At 40.1% G+C, this 11,895-nt stretch overlaps 1 protein-coding gene and 1 long non-coding RNA gene across 2 annotated transcripts in view; one reads left to right on the top strand and one right to left on the bottom strand.

The window, feature by feature from the left end:
* LOC138979477 (uncharacterized) overlaps window positions 1-11,895 on the bottom strand; it is a 98,075-nt gene that overhangs the window by 32,751 nt on the left and 53,429 nt on the right. The gene's annotated exons all lie outside the window — the stretch shown is intronic.
* LOC138979273 (protein canopy homolog 2-like) lies at window positions 139-11,518 on the top strand. The gene is made up of 6 exons (XM_070352031.1): window positions 139-250; window positions 387-492; window positions 3,922-4,037; window positions 7,162-7,356; window positions 8,360-8,459; window positions 9,919-11,518. Exons 2-6 carry the CDS (start codon window positions 396-398, stop codon window positions 10,125-10,127), a joined length of 717 nt encoding a protein of 238 aa, XP_070208132.1. The 5' UTR covers window positions 139-250; window positions 387-395; the 3' UTR covers window positions 10,128-11,518.

The following is an 11,895-nucleotide window of genomic DNA, read 5'->3' as shown; positions in this document are numbered from 1 at the left end:
AATCAAAATATTTTACCCAGGAATTATCATGAAAAGACAACTGTGTCCAACTTTGTGATCTTATAACTTTTAAAAGTGTCGTTTTATGACGTCACCGTTAATTGTGTAGTATTGTGTGACTGTTTAAATCCCCTCTGCTTCTATTTTTAGACAATGCTTCTGCTGTCAACACGTGTGATTCCGCATTGCTTGCAGAGAGGTAACAAAACGTCTCGGCGGTGGCCGCGAAGCAGACATCTTCAGGCGACAGGTAAGCTGAAGGAAGAGAAACACATGTATATTTACATGTTCATACCATCTGTTGCCTTTGGACGATACATTGATGGATGGAATGTGCATCTCCATTCATTACTCATTAATATAGCTTGTCTTTTACTTGTTTCCAGGGTATCGCGATGAATCTCATCCGGTTTCTATGGGTGTGCGCATCAGCATTACTACTTCAAGTGCATCTTTCCATTGCGAAACGAGACAAGGATTTGTACTGCTCAAGTGAGTGCACTGCTATCTGCGTGTCTTTGAATGTAACACGCCTTGCAATCTTGCTGCCCCAGAGACTCCGTTGCGCAGTTGCAAGTGCACCCTCCAACACATACATCCACACACACACACACACACACATGACTTATATATATATATATATATATATATATATATATATATATATATATATATATATACGACTTCTGTCTGTCTGTGTGTGTGTCCGCGATGCCAAGCCAAAGTTCTCGGTGGATCTTTTTCAAATTTGGAGACCGTATTCAGCTACACCCCTGACACAACCTCATCGATGAGATATTTCAACACGTGCTCGCAGCGCTGAACCAATTTTGGTTTTTCTCTGGATCCATTCCCAGTAACTCTTCCTTATCTTCCCCAGTGTTTTCATCCGCGTTTGTCTCCCTTCCTCCGTGCGGTCCGCCGGCAAAGCCGGCATACACCTGGCATAGCAGGGTCCCCGTCGCAGCCGGGTATTCGGCTCGACTTCTTCCCGGCACAGCCGTACCCGGCGAAGCGGGTATTCATCTAGTGTATTAATATATAGATGAAGTACATATAAGTCATAGTGACTAGAAAAGATGATTGTTGAATCAATTTAAATTGCTTTTGATGCAAGGTACTTTCAGACTCATTCATATTATATACCGAGCAACAAAAGAAACGCGAATTATTTTTCGATATTTTGATTTTAAAAAACACAGTTAATCTGAGTGACAATTTTTGGGATATAGATGCCCTATGCAGTCATGTGTAACAAAGCTGTTGTGTGAATTTTTTCCCATTGCTGCTGTCTCAACGCACGGGACAAGCAGTTTCCACGTGAAACACATGATGCGCGCTTACAGCACGTGCAAGCGGAGTAGGGGAAACCTCATGTGTGAGATGTGTTCACTGATGCATTAGTAATAAAAAGACACCATGGCATGCTTACTGCCAGTCTAACTTTTGACAGAGTCAAGATGCCAAGATTGACACCAGAACAACGCGAGAGGGCAGTGTGTCGATTATCGGCTGGTGATGACCCAGAAGCGGTAGCAGTCGCTTTCAATGTGCAACAGTATATCGCCTTCAGCAACGTTTTGTCAACACTCTAAGAACTGCTGATACACAACGAAGTGGAAGACCTCGCGTTACCACACAGAGACAAGATCGCCAGATCCTGCGACATCATTTGAGAAACCGATTCCATACAGCCAATTAAACAGCCAGGAACACCGTCGGTAACCACCAGAGACCCATCAGTGGCCAGACAGTACGCCGAAGACTTGCTGAGCGAGACCTCCAAAACTGCCGTCCAGCTAGAGGACCAGTTCTCACTCAAAGACATCGCATGGCGCGCAAGCAGTGGGCCCAGGATCACATCAGGCTAGATATGCACAAGTCATGTCGGTGCCACATAATGCTGACACACATGTTCCTGTGCATAGGTTATGGATAACGTGTAGTTGGGAAGTTAAGAGTAGAAATAATTAGTATTTAGTGTAGGAGGAGGGTTGGGGGTGGGTAGGGAGGGGGTGGGTATGGTTTACTTTGAGCAGGTCAGTTTCAGTTTTAATAAACAATTTTAGAGAATTGTGTATCTTATATTTGAGTCTTTCGTGTTTTAGACATTGATGCATTTAATAGTTTTAACGAGTTGCCTTTTGTTTTATCATTCTGGTGTTTATCTAGATGTGCTGTGTATCTTATAAGAAGTTCTTAAAAGTTCGAAGTTATTTTAGCATAAGGTTTTTTTATGGTCTTAACAGTTAAACATGTATTACGTTATCATTAAGATTCATGCTTTGTTAGCACTAAGCAGTTGTTTTAATCAGTCTGGTTTTCTCTTGTTTTCATCTTATGAACATTCTAAATGTTAGACTAACTTATTGTCTTGTACAGAATAACAACTGTGTGAATGGTGCTATACTGAATGAGTGTGACATGAAGTTCTTGTACATCATTGTAAAGAGTGTGAATGACGTTTTAGTTTAGATGTCAAGCGCTTAGAGCAAGCCTTTTTAACGAAAGTTTTTGATTTAGCGCTATATAAATGTTCTTCTTCTTATTATTATTATTATCAACTGGAACTGGAGACAATGGCAAAACATTCTGTTCACCGATGAGAGCCGTTACTGCATTAGTCATGTTGATGGGCGTGTCAGAATGTGGCCAAGAAGAGGTGAACGCTATGCTGGTGACTGCGTCATGGAACACAATGCCCAGGGTGGACCAAACGTCATGATCTGGGGTGGAATCGGCCTCAACCAATCTCTGGGACCTGTGTTTTTCAACAATCTTGGTCCTGGTCGGCATCACAGCACAGCGTTATATTGACCAGATCCTACAGCCTCATGTTGTGCCCTTTTTCCAGGCGCGCAGAAACTGTGTTCTGCAGCAAGATAACGCTCGCCCGCACACAGCCAGGGTCACCCAGGCCTTCCTGCAGCACAATGACATCGACATCATGGCCTGGCCCGCCCTCAGCCCAGATTTGAATCCCATTGAACATTTCTGGGACCAACTTCAAAGAAAGCTCAACCAGTTACACCCAGGACCAAGAACTGCCGCAGAACTGCGTCAGGCCCTTATCCATGCCTGGTGCAACATCCCGAGAGACGCCATCAACAGACTCATCCGCTCCATGAGGCGCCGCTGCCAGGCCGTCATCAACTTCCAAGGGGGTCACACACCGTACTGACCATCTGCAGAGGCTTCCTTTGCCCATGGCAGCGAAAGACTATGCCATAGCCAAGAACAGTGTGCGAAGAACGTACCACCGTGATTTTGATTCGTTTCAATGTTAGGTTTATGAGAAATGACATTTTTAAATTGTGATTAAACGTTTTTCTGGAAAAAATTCGCGTTTCTTTTGTTGCTCGGTATATATAGAAACCAGCAAGTGCATAAAACATGCTCTTGTAAAAGTCATTTTAGTTACCTGGCATTCAAGTTACGGTATGAATTAACTGTACAGATGCATTTCATTTACATGGAGTTCACAAGGAAAATGTCAGCACAACCAGGAAGGGAGACAACTATAATGTTGATCCTACGTATGCAAAGAGAAACAAAACCATGACAGCTATTTTCCTCGATCAAATGACCAAATTAATTAATTTATTTGCTTAATTTCGGGGCTCAATCTGTCAATTGATTTCACAAGAATTATTCTTTGCTTTGATAGAAGTGACTTGTATCAAAAAATAAGTCAAAAATTACACTTGATTGTGAGCTGTGAATTTACAACGCTAAAGTTCAACATTGCCTATTTTTCTTCCTCTTTTTTTCTGTCTTTTTTTCTGTCCCTTTTGTTTTGTTTTACATTATATAGACTTAGGGGAATGAAAATAAAACTTCCTCAGTAATTAATAAATGTACAGTAATGTACGTAATAGTATTCTTTGTTTTTGACTTTTGTAAATATTTTGGATTTTCCAGTATGTCGAGCAGTGGTGGATGAAGTACATGCACGCATTGGTGATGTGGATCCCAGCAAGAAGGTGAAGGTCGGAAGCTTTCGGGTGGATCCTGAGGGAAATCAAAAACTCGTTGAAGTATGCCTCATTTTGTTTGATAACTGACTTTTCTTCAGTTTGTTGCTGTTGAGTTTATGGTGGAGGTGTATGATGTGGGACCCCTTTTTAAGACCTCCCGATTTAAGACTTCCCCTTTTGTAAGACCTTGATTTTTTATATTTAGTCAAGTTTTGACTAAATATTTTAACATCGAGGGGGAATCGAAACGAGGGTCGTGGTGTATGTGTGTGCGTGCGTGCGTGCGTGTAGAGCGATTCAGACCAAACTACTGGACCGATCTTTATGAAATTTGACATGAGAGTTCCTGGGTATGATATCCCCGAACATGTTTTTCATTTTTTTGATAAATGTCTTTGATGACGTCATATCCGGCTTTTCGTGAAAGTTGAGGCGGCACTGTCACGCCCTCATTTTTCAACCAAATTGGTTGAAATTTTGGTCAAGTAATCTTCGACGAAGCCCGGACTTCGGTATTGCATTTCAGCTTGGTGGCTTAAAAATTAATTAATGACTTTGGTCATTAAAAATCTAAAAATTGTTAAAAAAAAATAAAAATTTATAAAACGATCCAAATTTACGTTTATCTTATTCTCCATCATTTGCTGATTCCAAAAACATATAAATATGTTATATTCGGATTAAAAACAAGCTCTGAAAATTAAATATATAAAAATTATTATCAAAATTAAATTTTCCAAATCAATTTAAAAACACTTTCATCTTATTCCTTGTCGGTTCCTGATTCCAAAAACATATAGATATGATATGTTTGGATTAAAAACACGCTCAGAAAGTTAAAACAAAGAGAGGTACAGAAAAGCGTGCTGTCCTTCTTAGCGCAACTACTACCCCGCTCTTCTTGTCAATTTCACTGCCTTTGCCATGAGCGGTGGACTGACGATGCTACGAGTATACGGTCTTGCTGAAAAATGGCATTGCGTTCAGTTTCATTCTGTGAGTTCGACAGCTACTTGACTAAATATTGTATTTTCGCCTTACGCGACTTGTTTTAGATTATCATCTTTGTAAATCTCCAGCGCTTTTAAGATTCAATCCTTTTCTAGAGCCGATTTTGTCAGATTGTGGGAAGTCTTGTAAGAAGACTTACACTATATGTGAGGGAGCCTGCTTGGCAGTCAATGCTAACGTGGAAAGTATACAGCTAGCACAGATAGTTGTGGTAGTCTGGGTATCTGCCTGTCTTTCTGTCTGTCAGTCTGTTCATGTGTGTATATATTATATGCGTGCCTGTGTGTTCATGTTTAAGACTGAGGCCTGAGAATAATACTGGTTATGATCATGCAGTGATACATAAGCATCTTTCTCGTGCTTTCTTGTTTTGACATTTAGTCAAGTTTTGACTAAATGTTTTAACATAGAGGGGGGAATCGAGACGAGGGTCGTGGTGTGTGTGTGTGTGTGTGTGTGTGTGTGTGTGTGTGAGGGTGTGTAGAGCGTTTCAGAGTAAACTACTGGACCGATCTTTATGAAACTTTTCATGAGAGTTCCTGGGTATGATATTCCCAGACGTTTTTTTCAGTTTTTCGATAAATGTCTTTGATGACGTCATATCCTGCATTTTGTAAAAGTTGAGGCGGCACTGTCACACCCTCATTTTTCAATAAAATTGATTGAAATTTTGTCAAGCAATCTTTGACGAAGGCTGGACTTTGGTATTGCATTTCAGCTTGGAAGCTTAAAAATTAATTAATGACTTTGGTCATTAAAAATCTGAAAATTGTAATTAAAATTATTTTTTTTATAAAACGATCCAAAATTACATTTATTGTTTTCTTCATCATTTTCTGATTCCAAAAACATATAAATATGTTATATTCGGATTAAAAACAAGCTCTGAAAATTAAAAATATAAAAATTATGATTAATATTAAATTTCCGAAATCGATTTAAAAACAATTTCATCTTATTCCTTGTCCGTTCCTGATTCCAAAAACATATAAATATGATATGTTTGGATTAAAAACACGTTCAGAGGGTTAAAAAGAATAGAGATATAGAAAAGGGTGCTATCCTCCTCAGCGCAACCGCTACCGCGCTTTTCTGGATTGTTAATTTGACTGCCTTTGCCACGAGCGGTGGACAGACGATGGTACGAGTGTACGGTCTTGCGGGAAAAAATGCAATGCGTTCAGTTTCTTTCTGTGAGTTTGACTGAGCTTGACTAAATGTTGTATTTTCGCCTTACGCGACTTGTTTTCTAATCAGACAGTCTCTTTTGTGTTCATGTACCTATGTGCATATGGAGAAAAAACTAGTGAAATTTGAATGCACTTCATGGTTTGTTGAGTCACTTGAGAAAAAGTGACTCTATGTAATCGGTCAGTGTTAGTCTGTCCGGCCGTCCGGCCGTCCGGCCGGCCGTCCGTAGACACCACCTTAACGTTGGACTTTTCTCGGAAACTATCAAAGCGATCGGGCTTATATTTTGTTTAGTCGTGACCTCCAATGACCTCTACACTTTAACGATGGTTTCGTTGACCTTTGACCTTTTTCAAGGTCACAGGTCAGCGTCAAAGGAAAAATTAGACATTTTATATCTTTTCTCGGAAACTATCAAAGCGATCGGGCTCATATTTTGTTTAGTCGTGACCTCCAATGACCTCTACACTTTAACGATGGTTTCGTTGACCTTTGACCTTTTTCAAGGTCACAGGTCAGCGTCAAAGGAAAAATTAGACATTTTATATCTTTGACAAAGTTCATCGGATGTGATTGAAACTTTGTAGGATTATTCTTTACATCAAAGTATTTACATCTGTAGCTTTTTACGAACGTTATCAGAAAAACAAGGGAGATAACTAGCCTTTTCTGTTCGGCAACACACAACTTAACGTTGGGCTTTTCTCGGAAACTATAAAAGTGACCGGGCTCAAATTTTATGTGAACGTGACTCATTGTGTTGTGAATAGCAATTTCTTCCTGTCCATCTGATGCCTCATATAATATTCAGAACTGCGAAAGTGACTCGATCGAGCGTTTGCTCTTCTTGTTATGTATTTAGTGCAATCATGAAGACTACTTTTGTCTTCATAATGAAACAAACCACTTGTATAGATGAATGCTATCACAAAGGTAAAGGGTATTTTGACTGCATCTGAATCTGAATTTTTTCTCATTGCAGAAGCAGTATGCCAGATCTGACGTACACCTGACAGAAGTCTTTGAGGATGTGTGTAACACTATGGATGATTACGCCCTCACACAGGCCCCAGGAGGAAAGATTGGCATCACTAGAATCAAATCCCGAACAGGGGAAGACCTGGACACCACAAATGTTGGCTACAATGAAAACCTGCGTCAGACTTTTAAGGCTTATGTAAGTGAAGTGTTCACTCTTGGTATCAACTTGGTTTGAGTTTGACTGTTTAAAGTGCTTTAACTTGGTGATGTCAACCTAAGCTGATGCTATATGCGCATTACTTTACGAAACGTGATAATTTTGAAATCCCTGCGTCAGTCTAATTTATTACTGTGGCATTGCTACCAGTTCACTAATTCACCAGGATTTATGTTTTAGCATGTGTTTTGATCTATCTTGTTGACTTGGTGTGCATGGGTAAATGCTTTTGGGGGGGGCTGGGCCGCTATTGCGCGGGTCCGCTATTGCGCGGGGCCGCTATTGCGCGAATCTAACCCTAACCCTAACCCTAACCCTAACCCTGAAGATTCGCGCAATAGCGGCCCCGCGCAATAGCGGGCCGACCCCCTTTTTTTCCGCAACATAGAGACACATTCCTAGAGAAATCTGGGCAATAAAATATTCTGTGTCATAAAGTTAAAAAACAAAAGATATCTGTACTCACTGATACAGGAACAGCACAAGACAGTACGAATTTTACTGTCTTGTGCTGTTCTTGTATGGGTGAGTACAGATATCTTTTGTTTTTTAACTTTGTTCATCTCACCACCGTCACTTTGTTGTTTAGATTCTGTGTCATGTAAAGTGATCCATGCATGCTCTTGACCCATTCACTGCTCTGTAAATGTACATTGTACATCCTCTGTCATAAGCTGACAGTGCTGTGAAGACATACAGTGGAACCCCCATTTTAAGACCTCCAAAAATCTGTACAAATTAGGTCTTAAAAAGGAGGGAGTCTTAAAATGGGGGTAAATTTACAGAGGTTATGAATAGAAAGTCTAAGAAAACAGGGTCTTAAAAGGGCGGAAGTCTGAAATTGGGGGGGTCTTAACAAGGGGGGTTCCACTGTACAATGTAAGTCCTCACAACTCTTACTAATGTGTGCTTGCCTTATTCCTGAGAACGAGTTGATTTAGAGTCAGTAAAATAACATGAAATGCGCTTTCTTGTGTTGCAGTGTGAATCAATGATTGAGGACTTTGAGGATGAAATGTTGGGCCTGTTCAAGTTGGAAAACCTTCAGTCAGTGGAGGCAGAAATATGTGGTGAAGTTGCAAGTAAGTCGTGTCTTCATGTTGATTGCTGTAATTCGCGTACCTACCTTGCCATGTCCAACTTGTTAATCACCACAGACTTGTCCAGGCTTTTACATGTGATAAGAGCATCCTTCCACTTTGACACATACCAATAATCTACAGCCTTTCAGCCGCTTTCTGTGTTTGTTTTTTTGTGTGTATGTGGAATTAATTTTGCAGCTGACACCAATGTCAATTTGCATTTGCAAAATTACTTGAGTAGAAAAAATTCTCACCATGCACAGGAAGCAGCCAGGCTGTAGATTTGTGGCAAGTGGAAGGATGCTCTTAGCTTAATTATGCCTGGACAGATTGATCGGTACCCCCCGCGGGTTAGGGGGAAGAATTTACCCGATGCTCCCCAGCATGTCGTAAGAGGCGACTAACGGATTCTTTTTACCCTTGTTAAGTGTTTCTTGTATAGAATATAGTCAATTTTTGTAAAGATTTTAGTCAAGCAGTATGTAAGAAATGTTAAGTCCTTTGTACTGGAAACTTGCATTCTCCCAGTAAGGTAATACATTGTACTACGTTGCAAGCTCCTGGAGCAATTTTTTTATTAGTGCTTTTGTGAACAAGAAACAATTAACAAGTGGCTCTATCCCATCTCCCCCCTTTCCCCGTCGGGATATAACCTTGAACGGTTGAAAACGACGTTAAACACCAAATAAAGAAAGAAAGAAGATTGATCGGTGGTTGTACACGAAGGCAAGTGTCTTTAATATTTGGTTCTATCATGTTAGCCCTTACATGAGTTAAGTTGTGATTTGCAGTTGATTACATTTCCACTGCTAGATTGTCTCTGTGTCTTTTGCTTGTGAGCAATAAAGCACACCAAGAGGTGCATTTTATGAAGGGAGGCAACTTTCACTGGGCGTACATTGCATGCAGTGATGTAGGTGAAAATACATCCTGTTTGTTTTTGGAAGGAGAAAACTGTATGACCCTGCAAGTGATGCTGATTTTGCGCATTGCAGGTAGGCCACATGCAGCCTCCAGAAGTGTCATCACATACTGGATAGTACTGTATTACAGTGGAACCCCCCTTATAAAAGCCCCCCCAATTTAAGACTCCCTCTTTTTAGTCCTTATTTTTTTCAGATTTTCTGTTCATAACCTCTGTAAATTTACCTCCATTTTAAGACTCCTTCCTTTTTAAGATCAGATTTTAGGAGGTCGGACAAAGGGGGTTCCACTGTAAGTTTGAGACTCTTTCAGTGTGACAACGAATCTACAACTACAAGGCACATTCTTGAGATTACACAGTTTTAAACATGTATTTGTTTAATGAGAGTACAAGACACTGTCTTCGTGCGTTTTCGGGTGCATGTGTGCATTTCCTGTGTTTGAATATTGTTTTTTGGGGGGGTCCATTTTTTTAATTTTTTTTTCTGAAGGACTATCTTACATACTCAAGCCTGAACATTGTATCTACTTTCAGAAGCGTGCTCTGAAGATGACCTGGCTCGACCCATCACAAGGCTGGAAGAAAAGAAGGAACACAGAAGAAATTCTTTCCACGAGTTGGAACCAACAGAGGAGGATGAGGAGGAAGAAATTATGGAAGACGAAGATCTTAAAAGTAACATTGTGGAACCTTCAGCTTCAAAGAAGAAAGACAAAAAGAAAGGTCAAAAGGAAGAGTTATGAGAGACAGGTCGCCATCTTGCAATATGTACAGTGGAACCCACCTTCTAAGAAACTCATGGGTCTTAAAACTGAGGTGAGTTTACAGATGTTATTAGCAGAACATTTGAGAAACGCAATGTCTGGGAGCCTTAAAAGGGGGTTCCACTGTAGCCATGAGTATGTTCTGGTCTGAAAATCATATATATATTATTATGTGTAAAATGTTGTGGTTTGTTTTGTTTCAACTATGTTGTTTCTGAGCAGTGTCGTTAACTCTTGCCTTAATTAGTGATGTGTGTAAGGTAGCACATGCACAGTACATGGAATTCTGGAATTTAGTGGCATAAGATGTGTTTGTTGTTAAAAGTGACCTTCAGGTACAATATGTGCATGTATTTGTGATATGTTCAGAAACATGTCAGCCTGATGATATATTTTGTTCTAGATGGATCTAAATGTGGACATTAGTGAGTCTTGTTGATTTTTTTTGGATTTTTTTTAGGGGACAGGCAAGTTATGACATGGGTGACTTGGCTTTAATCAAAAGAATCCAGTGTGACCTCTGATGACTTGATTTGATTTGATTTGGGCATGCCACCATGCTCAGTGATGGATTTTGTTTCAGACAATATACCGTGAATTTTTGTTTGCTTGTCTAAGTGATGTTTGTAAACTGTGACATTCCACCTGTACTTACCTGTTATGTATGTATTTGTTACTGATGTTTCTTTTGGTTAAAAATGTTGTGTGTGGGGGGGGGGGTGCGTGTGTGTGCGTGTGTGGGTACCTGTGTATGTGAAGATACCAAAAGCACATATCATCATTTATAAACTGTGCCTGTTGTTGCTCCATTTAGAAGCCTCTTCATCGCCCAAAAATCTCTGTTCAGTGCATATGACTAGGCCCCCCCAAAAAATAGGTGTGGTTACGGTAACATAGCCCAAAAAAATAGGGTAGGAAGGTAGGCAATCACTTTTTTTTTAAAACTTTTTTTTCTAATGTGTACAAATTAAACCTACTTGACAGGGAAATAAGTGTGCGACTCGGGCGCTTTCGCTTTCATTGCGTTTTCTGCACTCGTTTTCTTGTGTGTGTTTTTTTTTTTTTTTTTGATAAAATGTAATAAAAAGTTATAGGGTCGGCCCCTAAAAATAAGGTAGGTCGGGTTACCGTAACCACACCTATTTTTTTTTTAGGCCCTATTATTGCTCCCGACTCTCATAACAGGGGGAACCTTTGTCAGGTCTTGCTATTACACATGTTGTGATTCTGGTTAATGTTTAGCAGTTTCCTTTCATGACCTTTTTTGGATGTCTATGCTTTTTGTGAAATCATAATAATTTTGACTGTACTGATGTTGTTACCCTGAATATAATGCAGTTGTCATGACTGTTGAGATAAATATGTTTTCACATGTTCTGCTTCATTATTGTTTGTATGGCGATTGGTAAAACACGAATATTCCTGTAACTTGTGTAAGCTGACCACCCTGCATGTGTATTTATTTTAATTGTGCTGTGCACGTGTGCGCCTACACACACACACACACACACACACACACATACACACACACACACAATCACAATCACAATTACTGACTCACCTAGTCCGCAAAAACCGATAACAGTGGATTGACACGTAAACACACACACACACACACACACACACACACACACACACACACACACACACACACACACAATCACAATTACTGACTCACTGACCTAGTCCGCAAAAACCGAAAACAGTGGATTGACACGTAAACACACACACACACACACACACACAC

Source organism: Littorina saxatilis, linkage group LG1, assembly GCF_037325665.1.
Source record: "Littorina saxatilis isolate snail1 linkage group LG1, US_GU_Lsax_2.0, whole genome shotgun sequence".
Classification (NCBI taxonomy): Eukaryota; Metazoa; Mollusca; class Gastropoda; order Littorinimorpha; family Littorinidae; genus Littorina; species Littorina saxatilis.
Note: the sequence above shows the minus strand (reverse complement) of the source record. Positions and strands in the feature narration are given on the sequence as shown.